At 42.0% G+C, this 23,706-nt stretch overlaps 2 protein-coding genes across 12 annotated transcripts in view; both read right to left on the bottom strand.

Annotated features, from left to right (window-relative positions):
• Positions 1–2,513: 2,513 nt before the first annotated feature.
• slc16a6b (solute carrier family 16 member 6b) lies at positions 2,514–15,210 on the bottom strand. Of its 8 annotated transcripts, none has more exons than XM_071501373.1 (6): positions 14,830–15,210; positions 10,010–10,257; positions 9,164–9,307; positions 6,558–6,686; positions 4,105–5,028; positions 2,514–4,023 (listed from the first exon to the last, which is right to left on the bottom strand). In XM_071501373.1, exons 2-6 carry the CDS (start codon positions 10,239–10,241, stop codon positions 3,752–3,754), a joined length of 1,701 nt encoding a protein of 566 aa, XP_071357474.1. In that variant the 5' UTR covers positions 10,242–10,257; positions 14,830–15,210; the 3' UTR covers positions 2,514–3,751. The 8 variants fall into 8 exon arrangements, with proteins under 8 accessions (XP_071357474.1, XP_071357476.1, XP_071357477.1 ...); XM_071501375.1 differs by having other exon boundaries at positions 6,558–6,845; positions 14,830–14,885; XM_071501376.1 differs by having other exon boundaries at positions 6,558–6,848; positions 14,830–14,873.
• Positions 15,211–17,852: 2,642 nt separating this feature from the next.
• wipi1 (WD repeat domain, phosphoinositide interacting 1) overlaps positions 17,853–23,706 on the bottom strand; it is a 32,978-nt gene continuing 27,124 nt past the window's right edge. For 2 of the 4 annotated variants that reach the window (XM_071501383.1, XM_071501384.1), the window contains exons 10-13: positions 23,344–23,451; positions 22,506–22,645; positions 20,937–21,076; positions 17,853–18,629 (exon numbers count right to left, since the gene is read on the bottom strand). In XM_071501383.1, coding sequence (XP_071357484.1) covers positions 20,955–21,076; positions 22,506–22,645; positions 23,344–23,451 — 370 coding nt within the window. In that variant the 3' untranslated portion in view covers positions 17,853–18,629; positions 20,937–20,954. The remainder of the gene's footprint in view (positions 18,630–20,936; positions 21,077–22,505; positions 22,646–23,343; positions 23,452–23,706) is intronic. The other 2 variants (XM_071501382.1, XM_071501381.1) reach the window with 1 other exon arrangement.

Genomic DNA, 23,706 nt, shown 5'->3' with positions numbered 1-23,706 from the left:
CGCTTGCTCTTTGTGGGAACTGTTGGGTTTATTCTGTAACAAAGTAAGGTCTTGACCTTACCCTGTAAAGTGCCTTGAGATAATGTATATTATGATTTGGCGCTATACAAATAAAATTGAATTGAATTGAATTGAAGGTGGCCTGGTCTGATGAATCATGTTTTCTTTTACATCATGCAGATGGCCAGGTGTGTGGGCGTCGCTTACCTGGAGAAGACATGGCACCAGGAAGCACTATGAGAAGAAGGCCAGCTGGTGGAGGCAGTGTGATACTTTTGGCAATGTTCTGCTGGGAAACCTTGGGTCCTGCAATTCATGTGGATGTTACTTTGACACGTACCACCTACCTAAACACTGTTGCTGACCAAGTACACCCCTTCTTGGAAACGGTATTCTCTGATGTCAGTGGCCTCTTTCAGCAGGATGATGCCCATGCCACTCTGCAAAAAAGGTTCAAGAATAGTTTGATCAACACAGCAACGAGTTCAAGGTGTGGACTTGGCCTTCAAATTCTCCAGATCTCAATCCAATGGAGCATCAGTGGGATGTGCCGGAAAAACAAATCTGATCCATGGAGGCCCCACCTCACAACTTACAGGACTTAAAGGATCTGCTGCTGACGGCTTGGTGCCAGAACCACAGCAGACCTTCAGAGCTCGAGTGGAGTCCACGCGTCAACGCCTGATCGGTGTATATAGGAAAGTGTGTTTATGACAGAATGAGGGCAAAGCTCATTATCTCCTGGATAATATTCACACTCAAATATTTAGCATATTTATCACATATTAACTGGATTTCAACAATAATTGCATTGTTGTTACTTCTTAAATTTAAAAAAAAAATACTCATTTGATCATTATTTCATGTGCTGAACGTTATTCAGACTGATTTGTTTCTGAAAATGCACATACTGATGGGTATTCATAGAAAGAAGGCCCTGCGTGTCAGGGACAGAACTGCTACTCAGCCAGCAGAGGGCACCATTTTACTACTGATAATACTACTGAATGCACTGTATAGCTGGAAGAACTTTCATGCCATCCTGAAGTTCTCATTTCTAGCCTCTGTTAGTAGCAGTGCATGATTTCTGGGTGTGCGCCCTTTACTTGAACTCAATTATACAGAATGTGCTCTGTCATCACCATCCCTGCACACAGACAGTCTCAGTCCAGACTGTTCTGGTCTGTGGTTCCCTGATGGTGGAACCAGCTCCTGATGTCTATCAGAGCAGGGGCGTTCCTCTCTATCTTCAAGACCCTGTTGAAGACTCCTCTCTTCAGAGAGCACCTCCTCTCCTAACATCTCTAACACCCTAACATGTCTAACTAGTTCTGACTGTGACTTTCACTTTCACTGCTTTATCTGACCTCCTTGAACAGATTTAGTTCACCTACTGCATAAATGTAAATGTAATGAGTAAATGTAAATACAGTACAAATCCTGCATAACACACAATGACCGTGATGCTGTCAGGGTCATTTTCCCAGACTTGACAATGCTCCTCCAGAGACACAGAAGACAATATTCAACTAATTTTACAGGGGAATCTGTGCACGGCCCTGTTATCATTAACATGTGCCTTGGATGATATGATTACAGAAAGCGGGGCAAAGAGGGGCTGAATGAATCAATGCACACAGCTCTACAGTGAGATAAGGTTTAGCCTTTTGAAATGGTAAAAAAAGGAAAAGAAAGTCAATATGTGGTAGTCAGTGCTGATATTGTTGTGGGCTGCCACGGTTCATTATGAAACTGTGGTGGGACTAATTAGACATCAATTGAGTAGGCGGCCATTCAGTGTGGCCCAGGATGAATCTGCTAAAGAAATGTGGCCACAAGTTGCCTTGACCAATTCAATGTGGATGTTACTTTGACACATGAATGATGGGATCTCAATGTGTCTTGAGATTCCATCTTCACACCTGTTGATGCCTAGAGATGTCCACTTGTGATTGGATCACCTGAGATGCATGTTAATGCCAGGTCTGAACAGGGCCTATAACAAGTAAACCTCGTGTGAAATCTGTGGAATGACCCTTTAAAGAACTGGACCAAATTTAGGTTGAGCTACACTGAAAAGAGAAAAATCAACTATGTGTTATTGGAACACTTGAAGCAGGAAACATTTTTGATCTAGACACAAAAATGCACAAATGTTGAGCATGAATTCTTGGTTTTAATTCACTCTTTCCTAAAATGATTGAAATGGAGTATTTCAGAGAACAAAGCAGTATCTCACCTGAGTTTTAAGAACTGTGGAGACTCACATCATGTTGTTTTTGATTGTTTTAGTGACAGAAACTGACGTTCAAACATCAACAGTCCATCACACCCATAAGATGTGAGATTAGATCAGTAACAAATGTCAGCACCAGCACAGCGTATGATTTTTTTTAAATGAAATAGGTGACACATATTCCATCTACTTACAGTGGCATTACTGACAAAACACACAGTCCTCTACTACCCTTGCACACTGTTGGCCCAGCAAACACTACGCCAGACACAAAATGTAAGTAGTAGTTTGGGGATTTTATTTGAAAAATACATAATGAAGCAAAGCAGTAGTAACCTGCCTTGCACCCAATTAAAAAAAACTGAAAAAGTGACATTAAAAATCGAACATCAAATCATTATAAAGAGTTTAAATAAAGATGATACAATGATTAAGGAAAGATGTGTGAGCTAAACTTCAAGTCATCTTGTGGTGGGTGTGGAGATGATCTGAGGCTGCAGGAGGGACTCTGGGGGAGGTGCTTCAGTGGAGTCTCTCTCCTTTCAAATGTCTCCTTCACACCTTTGCAGTAGAGAATTAAGGATGGAAAGTGAGACTGAGGCTCATGCAAGATGAATCCCACTCCATCCAGCATCACAGCAGCACAGAGTACAGGCCCAAGGTACACAGACCAAGCTGGACCTCAGTGAACATTGCTGCAGTATTGCTTTCATTAAATATAATATATCAACAACATGAATGTGTGTAAGACGGACAGACAAGACAGACAGTATGTACAGATTGCATGACTACATCTTCTTGTCCAGCTTTAGTGTAGTGAATATCATTCTCCATGCATCAGATGCATAACGGCAGATTGTCTACTGTTCATGTTACAGGGGAGAATTACATTTAAAGCCAGGCTGTGCTGAAGAAATGAAGTCATGTGCATCCAGCAAGGGTGGAAAAACTCAAGGAGGTGCAGGTGTTCAGCAGGAGTCAGAGCTGGTACAGCTTAAACACAGTCAAGACACACACCTGAGCATGAGCAGGAATCAACTTACATGATATTATAGAGGCCTCTGATCCATATCATGACTGTTTTATCTGAGTCCTACTCATGATGCCTCAGTATCCATGACAACAATGCCTCTTTCCTGAGATAGAGGTGCTTCGACTCAAACTGAACACAAACTACTGGCACAGAGAGAAGTGTGAAAGCTCTTACTAGGTGGAGTTTTGCCTGAAACAGCTGAAAGAGAAATGTGTAAAGTTGTTAAATAGTTCAGGAGTGACACCATGTGCTCAGCATGATCTCTCTTTGGTCGCAGAGGAGACAGGAGAGACTGCGTCCTTCCTGGGAAGAAGTGAACTTCAAGCTTGTCAAAAAGTGAGAAAGTGACACCTGAGATTCAGAACCAGCAGCTGTGACACTGCAGCCTCTCGCTGTGCATCTTGACTTTTATATATATTATATGTGAATGTATTTGCTTTGCTGATGTTCTTAGTTATGAGGTGATGTCATTGTTGTCAGGTTCATATAACGGAGGCATCCTGATCCACAGCCTGTCTCACAGGACTGTCCTCTGGGGCCAGGTCCACTTCCAAAAAGTCCATCTGGTCACTGTCCTGAGATGTTTTCCCCTCTTCCTCTGTGCTCTTGCCTTTTTCTTTGTTCCTGCTCTGTCCTTGGCACATGCCGGACTTGGCCGGGCCGACCAGAGCCAGGCAGATGGCACTGAGCCCCATGCCCACTGCGCAGGAGTAGAAGGCAGCACCGTAGTTCTGTGTGACATCCACCAACACACCTGGAAAGAAAGATGAGACTTGTGTCAAGATCTACAGAGTCTTACTGACATCACACACAAAAGGCAGCAGAGATCTTTTACCTCCCAGCGGGGGTCCGGCCAGCCCAGCGAAGCTCTGGATGAAGACATACACTCCTACAGATGATGCCATCTTCTGGATGCCCACCACGTCCTCCTCAGCCAGCATGGGTATATGTATGGAGCCCACAGTACCCAGGAAGTAGCCGTAAAGGGCGCAGCAGACCACCAGGCCCCAGAACTCCCATACGATAGTGAAGGCCAACAGAACCAGGCACAGTAGAACCACACAGCCCAACAACACCAGGGTCTTCCTGCAGCAGACTTTGTTTAACACCAACCCGATGGACAAGCGGCCAAAGATCTCAGCTGCGGCCATCACAGAGAGCATGTAGGAGGCCATGCTGGGCTCTACGCCCCGGCTCTTGCTCAGTTCGATGATGTAGAGCTGCGGGGCGAAGAAGCCCAGCGTAGCAAACAGGCCAAAGAGGGAATACCAGATGAAGGCACCATCTTTAAGCACCGAGAAGTCCAGGAGTTTGGGACTGGAAGGCTTGAGAGGACCCGCCTCTGCCTCTGCCAGTTCCACCTCATCCTTCTCCTTCACTGGGGTGGGAGGGGTGGACAGTGATGGCTCCGGGCCCTCCTTGTCCTGCACCTCACACTCCATCAGGGCCTTGGTTTCTGCTCCTGCTATCCTCAGGTCTACATTTGAGGCACAGAGGGAGGTGACACCTGAGTCCTCTGAATCTTGGGAGACCCCTGAACTGAGGGAGGTTCTGGTTTGTTCATTCTCCAGCTTGTAAACAGTCTGCAGCTGCTTCAGTAAGAGAGAGTCTTTGTCCAGGCCACTGTCCTCCTTTACAACTTCTGGCTCAATGATGATTGGACGAAGGAGAAGCCCACAGCCAATCACAGAGGCCTGAAAGGTGCCGAGGATAACCAGACAGTATCTCCAGCCAATATGTTGTTTGAGTGCAGTGAAGGCTGTGGAGAGATGAAGACAGCACAGGTTCTGTATTGTCAGGAGGATCAATCAGCAGGACTGATCTACAAACATGAAATCAGAATAACAATAAACCTTGATGACAATAAAAACAATAACTGCAAATGATGTGCATGTGCTTCTGAAGAAATATCAGCCCAGTGAGTAGTAACAAGGTTAACTGGTTTACCACTAAAGTAGATCTGGATGTTTTTCAGCATTTGCTGTTGGACAATCTGAAGAATTACATGAATAAAATGGATCCGTTATCACATCTGAATAAGCATGATAAAGGAGAGTGGAACTTTTTTTTTATAGATAGAATACTTTATTAATCCCTAAATTCTGATTGTCCAGTATCTTATTTGTGTATTCTGTTGAGATTTAAGTCTGTGTCATGGTTCAAATAGTCTGATGGATTTCCTGAACCTCTCAGTCCTGCAGCAGCAAGATGAGATGTTGGCTGCTGCCGTAGCTGCTTCTCTGGCCTGAGAGGATGTTGTGGAGAGGGTGGTTGGTATTGTCCAAGATGGCCTGCATCTTACAGAGTATGCGTCTCTCCACAAAAGCCCTGAGTGAGTCCAGACTCACAGATCCAGCCTTTTTAACCAGCTCGTCCAGTCTCCTTATGGTCTTATCTGATCTGCTGCTGCCCCAGCAGACTGCAGCATGATAGAGGACACTTGCCACCACTGACTGTTAAAATAAGTGCAGCATTTCAATGCAGACGTCAAAGGACCTGAGAAAAAGAGCTGTAGATGGCATATGTGTTCAGGGACCAGTCCAGTTTACTGTCCAGGTGCACAGGTAGGCATTTATAAATGTGCACCACCTCACTGTCCTTTCCTCTAACATTGACTGGCTGAATGTGGGTCTAGACCTTTGGAAGTCAATGACTATCTCCTTGGTCTTGGAGGTGTTCAGAAGGAGGCCGTTCTTGTGGCTCAATTCACTGAAGGCCATCATCAGATCCCTGTACTGTATAAGGTTTTCATCAAATCAATCCACGTTTTGTTTTATTTATAGTCAACATTCTGTCAGCAATAGCCATTCAATGCATTTATTAGCTTTTATGGTCTTTGCACTGGATTCAAGTGGCTGACACATGCACAAGGGATTCACAGGATTACAGGAGCAATGCAGCCTTTAATCCAGTGTTACTGTTATCAGCCTGACAGTTTACTGTTCATTCTCCTACAGCTGTATCACAGTTGGACTGTTAGTTAACATTTCCTGCTGTTGCTGCCTCGCATCAACTTGTGATATATGAGGTGGAATTCACTGAGAGGCCATGCTGTGCTGATGTGACCAAAGCTCCAAATGATCACCGAGTCATCTCCATGGTAACTGAGCAACCTCCATCGATGGTCGAAAGCAATAGAAAAAGCTAGTAAGTGGACCTTGATTTAACATTTTTCTATGTCAAATTGTTTTCCAGGTCAATATTTTTATTATTTAAAAAATAGTTTCACTTTATAATGGATAGCATTAAGTCATGGTAAAGGTCATAGGTCATATTTTGAATTCTCACCTGGAGCAAATGCAAATATAGCAAAAGATTCTCCTGAGGAAGCAATGGAGGTGACGAGGGCTCGCCGTCTGGAGAAGTACTGGGCTAAGATGGTGACGGCGGGGAGAAAGGTGAGGCAGTAGCCAAGGCCTGTAAACAAAGAGGAGAAGAGAAGGGGACATGACAGCCACTGGCCCGCATGGTAGGAACACTGCATGGATAGGGGGGTGGGTCAAAGATCAAGGTGTCAGGTCACTCCTTTGTCAAAGGTGGCAGGCTGCTTGAGACGATTCAGCTTTGCTACAGCTGCTGCTGAAAGACAAAGGGCATGTAAAGACACAAAGAGAGACAGGGGGAGAGAGGAGAGGGGTGCTGAGTTAGCTGTGGTCCATGTCAGAGGCAGACATGTTATCACGGAGGGAGAGCTAGCAGTGCTTTCTGTCCAAGGAAAAAATAAGTGAATGTGCACTGATACAAACTCATTCAACCAATTTATTCATAATCCAATCTGTTTTTTCATTCAATTTATTCCTTCATCCTGAGCCACTTCCTGCTCCGTCACTGCTGATCTGAAAGGGTCTGGGTGTTTTCACACATGCACTTTTCAGTCCAGTTAGTTCAGACTCTTCGTTTGCCCCTTGGTGCAATTTATTGGGCAGGTGTGAGCACAGTAGTCATATTGAGACCTTTAGAGGACTACTGTAAACTGCATAACAATGTTTCTCTCACTAGTCCAGAACACAGGTCCCTCTTCCTGTTTTTACTTTCTTGCTCCCGCCCCCCACACTGCTGACCAATAAGCAAAGGGAACATTCTCACACAGTTTGTAGCGGTGCATTTTGATTCTCTTGGATTTTCTTCTGTGTGAGAAGAAACCAAACCAAGGAAAAAATTCTCCAAGAAACTCATCAACTGATCTGGACCAAACCAACTCTAGGTGTGAAAATGGCCTTAGTGTTTTTTTGGGGAACTTTCCTCCTCCAGAGTCAAGACAGTATAGCAGACCACACTGCAGGGGGAGGAGGCTGCTGACCTCTCAGCAGCCTCCTCAGGTCTGGAAGAAACAGATTGAGGCAGATTTTGTTGTTGACACTGTTAGGAGTCCCTTCAGTTCAAGACAAACACAACTGCAGGAGCAAAACAGTCATTCTGTAAGTGGAATGTTAGAATGATACACAAACACACACTTAGACTACATCCACACTCCTAAGTTTTCATTTGAAATCTCTTCTTCTCCATCCACACTACTCCAGAATCTTCAGCCCCTCAAACAGAGACTTTCAGAAAACCTGCTGGACCCGTTTTAGTCTCAAACTCCAGGGTTGTGTTGTCGTCTGGATGGACAGAAACAGAGAACTTTGGAAATGATGACGTACACACCCATTAAAGAATTAAAGTGTTACTGACCTTGTTGTCTTTGCAGCAGCTGTTGTTTAACTCAGTTCTGTATTTGAACTCTACAACTGTCTTTGCTGCTCCTCCTTCAGAGGTTTTACTGGAACTAACCAACTGAGAGGAGACAATCTACTTCCTGTTTACCTATTTACACCGGCTTGCACATGCTCAGTGTAGATCATTATCATTCTTAAAATGAAGACATACTAGTGTGGACGTAGAGAGAACACTGCATTCCTAAAATACCAGAGCACATTGTAAGATGGACCACAATTACGGTTGGACTGTACAGCAAATAAATGACTCACAGGCAGGTTTTGCAGGTGTAATCGATGAGGCCTTTTATTTATCCCTCGTCTGAAGCAAGCATCCCAGCATCAGACCAGCAACACACAAGTTGTTAAAATGGCGCCCTTTTATACTGTGCACCGGCCAATCACCACGGGAGACTCCACTCACAGGGGTCCAGTGCTTGCTCACAGATTAACACCTTTTTTTGTTTTCTTACAACCCCACACACCCATACATATTCTCACACCCCCATACACACATATTCACTTCCTCACTATCAAACGAAACCCAAACCCACATTACATCTACTACAATAAAATACATGTTTCTGAATCACCCCACACCAATTTACACTTGGTTTAGCCCAGAACTATAAAACATGGGGACCGTTGTCAGGGGAAGCCTTTTGCCCGAACACCCTGCAGACAAAAGACTGGTAAGTAGTTAACCCACTTATGCTCCCTCATTGCACCTTCACAGACTTATTGCACATACACATTACATCCACCATTACATTATTTTGGCTCAACTCTAAGTTCATTGTCTTGTTCCTTAACACATAGCTGCACATTTACTCACATGTCCCTCTTTTCCAGGTGGAACTGTGTGGCCTTCACAGCACCCACCATCCAATCACAATTAAAAAAAAAGGACAAAACCCATGGACACAAATATTCCAATCATTTGTGCAAAGTCTAGCCATGCCATGTGCAAAATGGAATGTTGTCAAATGTATTGTGCCAATCTTCAATAAAGTGCATGTGTTCCTATTAAAGTGTCTGTGCAATTATTGAGGTGCATATGTTCCCATACCCCTAACAGTCAAAGTGCATGGTGCCATATTTACATTGTCTGGTGATGAAGCGCTCTTCGTCACACACATAAACAAATACAGGGCAACCGGAGGGAGAGGGAGAGAGAGAGAGAGAGAGATGTGGTACCTGAGATGATGCCAATGGTGATGTACATCTCATTGATGGAATTGGTAAAGGCAGAGGTGATGGTTCCCAGACTGATGAGGAAGCCCCCCATCATCACCACTGGACGATAGCCAAAGCGATTGCTCAGCATTGTGGATAGGGGGGCTGAGGGCGGGAGGGTGAAAGACAGAACAGTCTTTACATTCCAATCATTTTAGTTTTAATAACATAATCCAGTCTCTCTGAATCACTGACCTGTTGGAAGCTTCAAGTTCAAGATTCATTTCAAACCAGTTTCTGAGCTCTGACAATGTTTTTCTTTCTAAGACTGAGTCATGGATGAGTGGACTGGCTGCAGACATTAATGTGTCTGCACTGAAGACTGATCAAATGCAGTCTCATGGTGCACACTTGCTAGAAGCAGATCTTCTGTCATTAGGTTTATCTGAGCTTCTGCAGAGCAGTTCACAGTTTAACCAGCCAATGAAGTGAAGAGTTCAACACGTTCAACCTTTTCACCATCAAATACATACATTACTGCCTCTGAGTGCTTTGCACCATGTGTAACTGTTGTGCTGTATCTATTTGTGATATATTCTGTGACTGAATGTGAATTGTGTATTGAATTCATGTTGCATTACATTATTCAGTCTCACTTAATTCAGCTGACTAAACTACAATTATCAAAAATCCATTACTATGTGAATGGAGACAAATATGTTTGGTTTGTAATGATGTACAATAACTTCTCAAACATTTCCTGATTCCTTTATCTTACATGTGCTATTACACAGCCGAGGTCATCAGAGGGGAAGTGCAACCAGTGCACAGTTAAAGTAAAATACATGAGTAAAGCCTGTGACTGACCGGTGAAGGTAAAGATGAAGACACAAATGGAGATGACCCACGACACTCGGCTGTTGCTCTCCCCAAATTCTTCCATCAGGTCCTGGAGGAAGACACCCAGGCTCTTGAGGGTCCCATAGGTGCAGATCTCCACCAAGAAGAAGGCCACGGCCACGGCCCAGCCCCAGCCCCCATCAGGCACTTCTGGGTAAACATTAGGGCCCAAACAATGCTTGGAACTGGTCACCATCATGGCTATAGCACGCCACCTGGAGGCAGACACAGAGTGTGACAGTACAGGTGACAGTCAGACTTTACAGGCTAAATGATGCATTTGGATGATGTTCCTGATTTGAATGACTGATGTTCCAGTTGTGGACTTCCTTACTTTGTCTTTTATCATCACCCAGTTCTCAGAAGTACAATAAACACACAGAATTATGTCCTCAAATCTTTTGAAGGCCATGACTGTTTGACACAAGGATCTAATGACTCTGTGTGACTGTGAGGGCAGTACCACTAAAACAACAACACCAGGATGTGAGGCAGTGCTGAGGGAGTGGTCGCTGCGTGCAGCCACAGGGACGACCAGCCCAGGCTCAGGTCAGAAATCTGAGGCTACTTGACTAATGTGGGGATTGGAAAGCTGAGACAGATATTTTGTTCCAGTGTTTAATGTCTTTAACCATTTGCCTGCCAGGACACTTCAAAGTATTTAGTGTTTGCACTAGAATTTCCTCTTTGAAAAAGAAGAAAAGTCTCTGAAATATCATTTAGACAAGCAGAAAACACAGAGCTTCTGGCACAAGTCTCTCAGGGTACCATGATCTCCATTCTGCCTCTAAACAATAAGGACTTCCCCTTGGGATCCAGACTTAAGCTGCCAGCTGGGACCAAGAAGTACAGAATGTGAGCTGATAACTGAAACACAAACACCAAGGTTGTGTGAGCCTGTAAACACCAGGGTCTCACACAGCTGCGTGTATGTAAACACAACTTGTCTAATTTTGGCTGGATGATCCCCCTTCACCTGAGGCTGCATGTCACTTCCCACAGCAAAACAGCAACCAACAAACAAACAAAACCAAAAAAAGGTGAAGATACCTGTGACAGGTGTTAGCAGCTGTTAGAAAGTGTCAGCAGTCACCAGTCAAACGTGGCTTCAGGTGCAGGAGATGCAGGCAACCAGTGATGTGGTTGAATCCTGAAACATACGAGACCACTGGATCTAAAAATCGGTTTCCTTTAAAATCACTGTTTGTGATGCAATATGCACAACTAATGTAACTGTTACAATTATCTGTCTTATTCTAATTTGCTGATGTTAAATGTAATGGAAGTACAGTAAAAAGATTTTAAAGATTCACTATCTGATTTTGTAAAATGGCACAATCTCCCAAGTGCCGAAATTTGGAAAATTTGGGGGTTCTATAATATGTTTAAAGGGACACTCCACTGAGAAATTAACCCAGATAATGTAATCAGAGTTATCTGAGGTTGGCCTCAGGCCCCTACATTGATTTGTACCAGTCATTTTGAATCTGTCTCTCGCTTCAAATTAAAGTCCAAAACTAAATGGCTGAATTAGCCCATTAAGAGAAAGAAATAATGTCCAAGCATAACGTGTCACATTACACACAGATCACTTCAATAACTTATTATAATTATCTCTTTATAATATGAGAATTTAGAAGTATATGAATTAGTTGTAATAATACTCATATTTTAACCTTGCCCAGTAACGCAGCCAGATTTGGCCTGTTAAGTCAATGTTACAGGAAGCATGTTTCTTAGCTGGAGCCTCGTCTCATCACACACACACTGTCTGTCACTTCCTCATTCCTCGTCATCACCACCCAGGAAAACAAACCATGTTCCTCAGTTTGTATCCTCCAGTTCCAATAATCCAAATCCAGGTTTGCAAATCATATTTCAAAAACCTACTGTGTGTTTTTTCCACAGCTTACGGTTTGGAGTTGTATTATTAACTGATTAGGAACCAAATCCTGCAAAACAACTTAGTTTTGTAACAGAACTTGGACTTCAAAAATTTGTTTATGTAAAAAACAAAACAAAACGGGAGCTGTGAATCATGTAATGTCAAGTGAATTAAGTTAATCAGTTAACAGAAGACTGATGAGCTCCATGTGATGTCAGAAAATACACATTAGTGTCAGTGGTTGCGGTGGCTCAACAGTAGAGCGGATATCATTAAACCTCCGTTCAAACCTGAAGACTGAAGACACATGTTAACACCAGGTCTGAACAGGGTCTCAGAGTTCACGTCTATGAGAAGCCACCTAGGCCAAAATTGAATACTTCACTTGCACATACATATATACCGGCAATAGGCACTTTTACATACATGCATACTATTATGTATATACATACATATATACATGCATACAGTTATGCATATCCATACATACATGCATACACATACCGTATATATATCCATAAACGCATACATACATACCCATGTGTGTGTCTTGAACCAACGGCCAATAAACATAAAAGATGGAGTAAAGACTTTTCTGGTTTCAAGAGCATTAAATTAGAAGAAACGGTCCAATTTTGTTGTTTGCAAATTCCTTGCTTTCATTTTTCCTTGATGAATTGAAGACTGAAGAAATGTATTCAGGTGACACAGAAGTAAAGGTAAATATATTCAAAATAAAAGCCAAGAGGATAGAACGGCCATATATAAAGTGTTAAATTACACAAGTGCAGAAAGATAAAGACGATGACACTGACACTTATTTTGGAAGTTTGTCTCCTCTCAGTTACTCTTCACGCACAATGTGCATACTCAAGAACGCACATACATACACACCTCAAGCACACATGAGGGTATATATGTATGCGTTCATGAATATATATATATAAATATATAAATATGTGTGTGTGTGTGTGTGTGTGTGTGTGTGTGTGTGTATGCATGTATGGACGTACATGCATAACTGTATGTATATATATGCATGATCGTGTGCATCTTTGTGCAAGTGAAATATTCAATTTTCTTTTTCATAAAGGTGCTGCACTGGGTAAGGATTGCGGCACCTGCATCATTACAATATCGCCACTAATACCAGCTTTCAAGATTAAATCACTATCACTATATTCACATAGACTGTATATAACATTACAGTGCTGAAATTACCCCTACATTTAAATATTTACCGTTAATAGTTGACTAGGCTTTATATCACAGTCAAGCCTACAGTTACTCATGTATATGCATGTGCTCGGGTTATCCGCAGTGCAGTGGAGGAGGGGTGGCGTCAATGCGCCGCATCCCAGAGGTTTCATGCCCACTGGCAGAGGCAGGAGAGCTAGAGCCGAGTCTACACCATGGTCTTATAATACATCCATGGTCTACACTCATCCCTGCTGCTGTGTAGATGCCTTCGTTTGTCTGTCTGACAGTGGAACAACTAGTTGATCGGTGAGGCAGCAACTTAACAGACAGGTCAAATGAGTCACTCATAAAAAATAGATCCCAGCCTGACTGAACCACTGCTGCCTCAGCTGAGGCTGAACAGCACCCTGCAGCTGGATCCGCTGAGTTCACACCTGACTTACCGGAGAGTTGACCGGGACAGAGGAGCTGCGTCAGTTGTAAATAAACCGGGATTTCTATGTCGTCATCATCTTGTTGTGTCTTTACCGCAGATATAACCTGTAGGTTTGTTTGCTGCATATAATGAACGTAGAGAAGTGTTTTAAGTTTTTTTCATATATATCTATATCTATAGAAAAACCCCGATTGTCTCTATCACAAGGCGCCGCATCTTTAGTCGTCACTGAATTATTTCCTGTCTGTTTTCGCAGCTTCATACCGGCTCAAGCCGGTATTCAAAGGAGGGCGCGTCTCCGCTTCATGAACGCGCAGAGCTTCGCTTATGAGAAACGCGGAAAGGCTCTCTCTCTCTCTCTCTCTCTCTCTCTCTCTCTCCTCATGACTGGAATAAACCTGTTCATCCCACCCGCGCGCTACAAAGCATGGTACGCGCGCGGGTGGGATGAACAGGTTTATTCCAGTTATTAAGTGGCATCTTGTGTGTGTGTGTGTGTGTGTGTGTGTGTGTGTGTGTGTGTGTGTGTGTGTGTGAGTGATGGTGACTCCTTTACTGATCTAAATTGAAGAACTCAAATTAATAACCACATGAAAGAGGTGAAGATGAAAAGCCACTTGTTTCCTCTTTTTGTTCTTTTTTTTTTCAACTACATGAGATCCAGCAGCCGAACACATCACCACATCAGTGGGAAGGGTTTGGGCTGCTTCAGAGACAAAACTGTCCAGGCTATTTTTTGCTGAACTGAACCACATGTTAGGACAACATGTCTGTCATCAACTCTTCAACTATTCATATAAGAGAAACATGAAAACAGTATAAGTGAACAGCCACAATGAAGCTCCCTGGTTTCCTGACTGTGGCAGTGAGTGAGTGAGTGACAGTGGTGTTTCAGCAAGGTCTGAGAATCTGTGGTAAAATACACCTTAAATAGTTCAGTTTATCACTATCATTTCAAAAGAGACTATTCCCTCTAAAGAGAGCAGTGAAGTCTGCAGGTTTTCTATTGCTCAAATTTACTGTTGGACAAACTTTCAGAAAACAATAAAGAAATGTTTGAAAGGAAAACATCAAGGTGATGCTGATGCTTTTCAGCTGAGCTCCCTCTGCTCATACATAAAAGGAACTTGACTGACTCTTTCACAACAAAACACACTGGATTTTAATTTAAATATAATTTCAGTTAAGCATAGTTTTCAAAATGTGGATGAATTTCATGATTAATTTAGCCAGTATTTAGTTCTGTATAATTTATAAATGACTCACCAGTCTCCCAGCCGGGACTGATCCTTTGAGTTGTGTTGAGGATTCAGAAATACTCTGATCTGGATAACTTTTTACTGTGATATAGGGGTGTGTCTAAGGGGTGGCCATACAAGGTCCAGCCCTGGTGTGTGTATTTGTGTGTGTGTGTGTGTTACTAAACCAGTTATAATCATAAAAATCTGTAAAATTTATTTAAAGATACTGCAGATGTAGCTTTGCCTGTTTTCCTTTGCCATCCTTTTTTCCTGTTCACACACTTTTAGTCCAGTATGATTTTTACTTTTTATGCTAAAACCTGAACTATAAGGACAGTCCATTACTGTGCTCCTCTGCTCTGACTGAGCCAACTGTCCACTAAAGAGACTGACTCATACATCTGTCAAACTCTTTGACTTGTATGTTTTCTTATATTGAAGTCACTGGGAGGCTCTGCGCCATCAAGATGGCACAGAATGCCACTGGTTGGCTGTCCACTCATTGATAATGTAATGAGGTAACACAAGTCCCAAGTCCAACATAACCAAGAAATCTCATTAAAGATAAGTTGACTGGCTGCCAGGGGACAGTAAGATGAGGTGACTCAGTGAAACTGTGCTTCACCCAACATCAAAATGTATTTTCTCTTACATCTGAAATTTAGATAATCTTGATTATGTTGTGTTTATGGTTTGTGTGATTGTTTCAACTGAGATTCTGAGGGTCAAGTGAAATCCAAAAATTAATAGCATTTTCTTACAGATTAGTTCACACTATGTCAAGAATTTGTCTCAGTGATGCAATTCATAGTGAGACCCTGGAGAGACATGCATATAAAATGAATACACCTCCTTGTATGCAATAGATATAGTCTGGTTTCTGACACTTGCCTGTCACCTCAGAGACTGACTCCATTCTTCTTCTACCCTTAACGTTTAACTGTCAGAGATTTTCTATTGTTTCTTTGCTTGCCTTCTCTTTCCCCTGGGATCATTTGTCTATGTCCCTCAGCAGCATGTTGTCCCTGTAGGTGTGGAGTTACAGCAGGTTGTAAGGTTTTTCTATGTCCTGAATGTAATGTTAGCTAACTGCCATACTGACAAAGAAAATACATGATGAGAAGACCAGCTCTAGAACAATAACCTGTAACTGATATCTGCTGTACGCCTTGTTCTTTTGAGGGTTAATTGCACATATGCCCCACGATGATTGATGAGGTTGCAGTTTGCAGCTGCAAAAAAAACTAAAAAAAACATAAATGAGAGCATGTTAGTCATAAAGGTGTTGGCTGGTGGACTTTAGACTGGCTGACATAGTGATGAAAGGATAAGAGACCTGAATCTTATAGTGACGTCCTGCAAACAGTTTAAAGGAACCTGTGCCTTATTTTCCCATGTGTGGCACTTTTACTTAAGTGAAGGATCTGAATACTTCTTCCGACATTGGAAGTCGCACACTAACACAAACAAACTAAGCAGTCACAGCAGTAGTAGACCAGCAGCTCCCATGTTCTGCTGGGTAAAATGACTGTCAATGGAGTCTGGTGGCTTTGCACAGAGCTATGTAACAGCTGTTTAAACAAAAGTATAAAAGTCTGCCTGTGGAGACACCCTATCAGACAACTAGAATAACAATCTGAACCTGTCAGTGGCAAAAACAAGAACTTTAGTGGATGTACTTAGGCATGGACAAACACCCTTTTTTTTACATTTACATTTACATTTACATTTAGTCATTTAGCAGACGCTTTTATCCAAAGCGACTTAAAGAAAGGGGAACAATCAAGGTTAAGTGCGATAAGAAGTGTTAGCGCAGCAATAAGTGCTAGTGACAATTCTTTAAGTGTAGATTTGCTATGTAGTGCTTTTTTACATTGCAGCAGCTGTTTTGTGGTTGCTGGGTCTACTGTTCTTGCTCAATGGTGGATCAACTACAATGCTTTCTGTCCCTATTAATCATTTACTCCCAAAACAAGGGGAAAATCCTTTAACAGTCAAAAAAGGCCGACAGTGGCACCAGGCCTGGCCTCATTGTAAATGTCCTGGTCAAATACATGAATACCTTGATGTAATCACTATAAGCTAGTGTGTCCATGTAGTCCTGATGACCATTTTTGGGTAAAATGTGTTATAGGAAGAATGTTAAAACTCATGTTCTGTCCTGGTGGCCTCGGGGTGTTGAAAAGCAACATCACCTGTGTCTTAGTCCAAAAAAGATTAATTAATAATACAAACTGGTAGGAAATCTTATTAGCGGCAGAATTTGGTGGAGAAAAAGATGTCAGGTGGGTGCAAAGTAAAAAAAACAGATTTTTATCCACTGAAACTGCTGAAGCTGCTGAGTGATCCCACAGAGAAAGGTCTCTTCCATTGAAGTCAGTCAAAGATGGTGCAGATATGCTGACCAGAGGATAGACTGTGTGAAGGAGTTTTTCTCTGTTGTTGCTGTAATGTAATTCCAGCCACCAGTGGCAGCAGCAAGGACATGGTTGATGGATAGCAATTGAGTTATTCTGTTTTGTTACATTACACCTGCCCGTTTTCTTCCTTTAACGACCCTCTGAGTGACTGGAGACCATGGTGATGATGAATGGTAGCAATAGAGTTAATCCACTTCAACCATAAACCCACTACCTGTCCTCCTTTTCACTATTTGGAAATTCTAACTGTGATTAAATTGGATCTATAAAACAGAAGAAACTCAACTCCAGATTGATACCAGGCTCAATCTCAGCAGCTGTGGCACATTGTGCAACACTGGTCTACTAACTGCCGTCAGTCAGGAAACAGTGTTTTACCTGAGTAAAACACAGTAGCATTCATTCTGCTGTAGTTAACCAATGTTTGCGAGGATCAGGGTAGTAACTGCTAAACACACATGCAACAGTTTAAGCACATGAACATCTTTTAGAAGCTGTAAATGTTGTGAAACCTGTGACTTGTGTCTGACCTCAGTTATATAACCATAAACACCCACAGACATGTAGTCAGCCACGATACCTTATCAAAGTAATAAATAAAAAACACAATATCAAACAAGACAAAATCTTTGCTTTGCATAGGTTAATTCTTACTCCACTGTTTATTTCTTTGTTTTTTGACGGTTTTAGTTTTGTGCAATTAGCAAAATACTTTTACTCTTTTACAAATGATAATAGGCACAAACAAACATACAGTACATACACACCTCCTGACATGTGTCGAGGAGGCAAACACAGATACATTTAATACATGTCAATGCAGTAAAATACAGTATGGAATAAAAACAAAAACTATTTGTAATATAAGATATTATTGACAAGAAAAATAAAATGTTGCTACAATAATGCAACTTAACAAAATATTTGTCAAGTAATAAAGCTATGAAAATTGTGGTTATATTTCTGCTCCAGCATGCACCTCATATTTTCATTCAACACTCCTGATTTTTTTTTGAAGTGGCCAACAGCAGCATTTCCTCCTAGTTCACAGTTGATTAGAAACTCAACAGTGAGCTGAGAGGAAGTTCAGAGTTACTGTTGGTGATCTGACAAAACCATAATTATTATGTAACAGGATCAAACTGGTCCTTTTGAAATTACTATTCAACTTCTGTTTCTTGGTCAGTGTTTTGTTTCCTGTGCCAACTTGAATGTTAATGTTAAGTAATGTTATTTTCTCTCCAAATGAAAAAATTACTTGGCACCCTGAAAGACTTTTTTTGCTGTTCGTCTCACTTGCTGGTGCCTGTTTGTCCGCCTGTCTGTCTGTTTGTCCATCTGCCCTTCTACCCACTCACGAGCGCCTCCCCTGGCCACCTCCAGTCCTGTCGCGGCACCAATTAATCTACCAAAACACATGACACACCTGTTAGTTTTGTCTACAGGATTTATCAAATGCAGTTTCTGGTACAATTAAAGGAAAATTCCGGTAAAACTCACACAGTGTATCTCTTCTGAAATACAGCTGCAATAACAAGGAGGCAGACTCTTTTGGATGACCTGATTGCTCATAAAATCAGATTTTCATCTAAGTCACAAATGTAGATGAACACAATGTGCTTGAGCTGATAATGTACAACCAATTATTTAATTATTTTGTGTCTTTTATTGAACACAGCCATTGAACCTTCACAGTGCTGGTGGAAACAGTCAGTGAACCTTGGATTTCATAACTGGTTGAACCTCCTTTGGCTCTAATAACCTGAAACATGCTCTTCAGAGCTGCTGAGCGGCTCTGTGAGCTCAGTCCACAGGATCTCTACTGGACCATGATGTGGAGCTGTCCAGGTCCAGATCCCGATGCTCCCTCCACCTGCTCCGCCTGTGGGAGGAGGTTTTCATGTTGGTCTTTAGAGACCTGTTACATCACAGATAGATTTGCATGTTCTTCACACAGTTCACCTCAGTCTCGCCAGACCATCAGACATGTTCCAGTAGTGTTGTGGAGAGTCGGACTGCAGCTTCATCTCTGGTGTCCATGGCAACAGGACTCCATCCTCCATGACATGTGTGTGGTGAACTCATCAACAGAGATGTGAACCAGCTCCTTCAGCTGTGACTCTCATCATCACTGTTGAGCTGTTGGAGTCTCTCAACTGGACTTAGTCCTCTTCTAGACCTGAACCATCTCCATCTATAGACAGCCTGTCTGACTGTGGACTGATGAAGATCTACACTTATCATCATCAACTCTTCTTCATCCTTAGTCTCTGAGATCTTTGTTGTGAGGCCTGGTTCACATCAGCTGATGTTTCTCTAGTGTTTAAGTCAAAGTGTCTCTGACACACAACCTCCAGTCTGGTTTCAGACTGAGTCCAGGTCCGATAACTCCTGACTCCAGTCAGCTTCTGTTCATGTCTTCACTGAGTGTTTCCAGCTACACTGTGAATGTTTGACTGATATTTTTAAAAATATGGACAAGAACAACACAATGCTTTGTGTGTCTTTAGTTAAAATACATTGTGTCTGTTTTTTGTGGTTGTGACTTAGAAGAGGATCTGATCATATTTATACAGAAATGCAGCTAATTTCATTGCATTGTCTTACTTTTTCTTGTCACTGTGTACATGAAGGAAGAAATAATAAATGTTCTGTTATCACTGCAGATGAGTGGACAGCTGTTTGGCTGCTGGCCTCAGGGGTGGATCCCTGTGCAGTAAGCTGTAATGGTCCTTCCAGGGACCTGGTTTTTGTTTCCCTCAGTCGGACTCTGAGGAAAGTGGTTCAAATGATTCAAGCATATTTGCAAACTTTGGGAGGCAAACTTTAACTGATATGTGTTTTTTTCTTCCCAGATTCTTAATGTCCTTAATCTCTACAGCTATAGAGGCAGGTTTCAAGTGAACATGATGCACAGACAGAATGGCCACAATTCTGAGAGTGAGATGCAGAAAAATACTGGAATTTAGCTTTAATATAGATTAAATGCAATTTAAGACATGAATGTAATATAATCTGCTACAGTCCTCACTCAGCTACGTGATCAGTCCTCTGCTCACACTGAAGGTCCTACAGTGCTACATCACTGTAATTACTACACTGTGTTGCAGTTAAGCCCCTTTCAGGTGAAGCAGTGTCACGTACTCCATGTCTGGAGTACGTGACACTGCTTCACCTGTCCACCTGTCTCAGGCTGCATCAGTGGATTTGAACTTCTTTTGCTGCTGAAGCATTAATTCATCCTCATTGTAAGCGTGAGGCCACAGTAAATCCCTCAACACATATTTATCAGTTTCATTTTTTAAATGACCAATCATGCACAAGTATAGAACAACAAGACTTTAAGTTGAGACTCATTAATTTGAATTTGCTCACACACTGTATGGAAAGCATTTTGCTGGGTCATAATTTAATCAAAATCCTCTCTGAAACTGTTTTCACAAAATCAGATCATTAAAACTTTCATGCAGCCAGGATCTATTGCAGGACTGTTGTAGTTTTAGCTTGATGTGCCTAATAAACTGGTTGCTGAGTCATCCATGTATTACTAATGTGTGCTAATTTTGTCCAAACAGCTTTGTCCTCAGCTTAGGTAAAGTCCAGCGTTGATGACTCTGCTCTCACTGGCAGAGCATCTTGCATATATCTGACCGTCAGAAATGTGGGGTCACAGAGAAGCAGTAATCTCAACGCCTTGATGTCTATACATTACATCTATTGCAGCAGACAGTTAGCACTTCTGGATGCTCACAGGAGGAAACTCGTTCTCATCGTCCAGACACACAGGTCCAGCAGCAAACTCGTGTTCTGGAATGACTTCACCCCTCTTTGTGCCGCCATCTTCAGAGTAGCCTTGGTTGAAACAGATGAGGCAGTCACATCATTAGAACAAGCTACAGGATTCACCTGCTGCACCAGAAGCTCCTGATTGAAAGGGAATTTAAATTGTGCATTACGGTCTTACAGCACAGCTGCTACACAGACAGCAGTTGTGGGTGCTCCTCTGTGTCAGTTGGTCAGTTTTGTATTTTTTTCTACAAGTTTCTGATGATTGTTTATAGTGAAGACAATATTAAAGAATAAAGAGGTTTTCTATATCTTTCATATTGTCAACAAATGACAGCATTGAATGTATCTGTGTCCAACTCACAAGTCATGTCTGTGAATCCAATACCTCTCTTATTCCTCTAAGCCTTGGAGCTCCATTGTTGTCCAACAGCTATTAAAGAACATTCATGAGCTACACTGCTGCAATGGGTGACATGTTTCTTCAGTGAAAAAACATGGGCACAGTAGTTTATTTAGAAACAGTTCCACTGACAAATAACAGCGATCACTTTCTCAGCTCCTGACAGCAGGGGCCACTGTGCTTGTTGTGCTACCTATCACAACCTCTTGATTTTGGACTAAAGCTCTTTGAGAAAGTCACAAAGTCTGGGACAGACTCTGATCTATACAATCAGTATGTCTGAAATGTAAGAAAAAACTGTCCGATGTGACGTACTGAGGGCAACAGCCTAGGCTAATGTTACCGCACTGACTGACAGTGAAGCATGACCTAACCCAAATAGGACTACAGGAGGTAGGTGGTACAGCTGTGGTCAGGGCCATTCCGTGCCAACCAAGGCAGAATGCTGATGCTGAAATAAACGGCTCATTCTGCAGTATGGGAAAGACCAGGATGAATTTTTATGTGACAAAATAAAGTGATAGCATAACACAGAACTCAAAAGTTAGAAGTGGATAATCACATGGTCTGAATGTGCTAACAACAGGTACAGAGCACTTCATTTTTCCTGATGCTAACTTTGTACAAGTTGAAAAAGTAAAGAAAAATATATATGAAGATATATGTCACCAGGTGTGTGGCTCATTGATGTGTTTGTAATAGTTTTTGAACAACAAATGAAGGAGCTCTGCTGCCCAAACGAAAAAGATATATCAGGTTTGATGGATACACAGACAGTACTCATTAGTTGGGTACATTCATTGCTGTTTTGGTCTTTCCATGGGATTTGTTGACAATAAGAAATATACAGAAAATACAGAAGCCTAAACTGGACCCATGAAGATCTGATAAAAGTGCTCTCACTGCATCTGCTCAAAACTGTCCAGATATACACACCTCACCTCGGGTAATTCTGGTGAATTATCAAATTGATTCAAGCTAACATCTCTGTCCTACTAGAGACCCATCTACATCAGCTCACTAATGTATTCAGTTAACATTTAAGTCTGTAGGAGGTGTGTCTGTCCACAGAAATTGCCTGTGACGACTAACCAGTGAGGGTCACAGTGACAGGTCCAGAGGCTGGTAAAGCAGCTGTTGCAGCGTAGGATGGACAGGACTGTGCTGGCCCTGTAACCCCTGACCCCTCTGACTCTGTTCTTTCACCATGGTCATCATCAATACCAAAGAGCCTAAGAACAGAAGAGAGGAAAGGAAGTGAGGGCAATCAAAATTCTAAATTAGAGAGTGAACAATGAATGAACAATGCTATTCTAAAAATTCTTAACTGCAACTAAACCAAATTTAATCCAACAGAAATTAATGTGAATCATCAACTATGCTACATCCACTTTTGTTGTATTATCACCAGGCAGGAGATAATTGCAAAAAGAATGTCTCTATAAAATCTCTCAGATTCTAACTCAGACAAAAGCATTAAACATCATCCACACCAGGTCATTTTCCCGCTTCATAGAATTCAGAGCATTATTATACAATTCTTCAGGAGTTATTGGAGAATCAAATGGAGCCATTTGAAGGTTTAATCCTTCAAAACATTTCAAGCTCTTTCATTGTAAATTGTGAAAATCCATGATTTATTAATCATGGATCGTGTTACAAATCTACATTAGCAGACTTGATTGCAAATATATCTGCTCAATCATTATTTCTTATTTTACTGGCAAGCAAAAAACAAGTAAAAAACGTCCATCCTATGAACTACAAATTCCACTAGTTCGATAAGCAGAAGGTTTCGCTGAATAAGACCAAATGTGTTGAAACATTGATCTATGAATCAACAGATAAAATCAGAGTACAGGGCTCCCTTCTCCCTCCTTCTTGTTAAATCTGGTGCTGAACATCCGTCCAGCCCTTGTGAAACTCCCACCTGTGTTTGTGGGCTAAAGTGCACTCGCCCCCGTCCAGTGGATCCACGTTATAGATGAACAGGTGGCCATTGGCCGTGGCCACCAGCAGCCGAGGAAGCTTCTGGATCCTGAAACATCAGGTTGAGTTTTCATTACAGCTCTTTGGAACAGTCATAGACATTCACTTCAGTCCAGTCCAACAGACAGAGGAACAAGGAAGATTCATTTACACTAAGTAACCTTCCAAAAAGCTACTGGGTCAATCAAAACACACTCTAAATCCTCAGCTGGGTTTGATGGCATTGTATCGAATCCAGTACCAACTCTACTGATCAGATCCAAATTTCTTTAAGTGCAGTTTTCAACATTTTCAAGTAACTTCT

Source organism: Trachinotus anak, unplaced genomic scaffold, assembly GCF_046630095.1.
Source record: "Trachinotus anak isolate AG129_WGS33_773 ecotype Australia unplaced genomic scaffold, CSIRO_AGI_Tana_v1 ptg000017l, whole genome shotgun sequence".
In the NCBI taxonomy this organism is placed as follows: domain Eukaryota; kingdom Metazoa; phylum Chordata; class Actinopteri; order Carangiformes; family Carangidae; genus Trachinotus; species Trachinotus anak.
Note: the sequence above shows the minus strand (reverse complement) of the source record. Positions and strands in the feature narration are given on the sequence as shown.

What these genes read in the sequence shown, in the direction of transcription:
- slc16a6b (XM_071501373.1), bottom strand. Translation starts at nt 10,241, where the DNA reads ATGATGGTGACCAGTTCCAAGCATTGTTTGGGCCCTAATGTTTACCCA. An exon ending in CACCATTGGCATCATCTCAG is followed by an intron (nt 6,687 to 9,163) that starts GTACCACATCTC and finishes CTTTGTTTACAG; the next exon opens with GCCTTGGCTACTGCCTCACC. An exon ending in GGCCGGACCCCCGCTGGGAG is followed by an intron (nt 4,024 to 4,104) that starts GTAAAAGATCTC and finishes CTTTCTTTCCAG; the next exon opens with GTGTGTTGGTGGATGTCACA.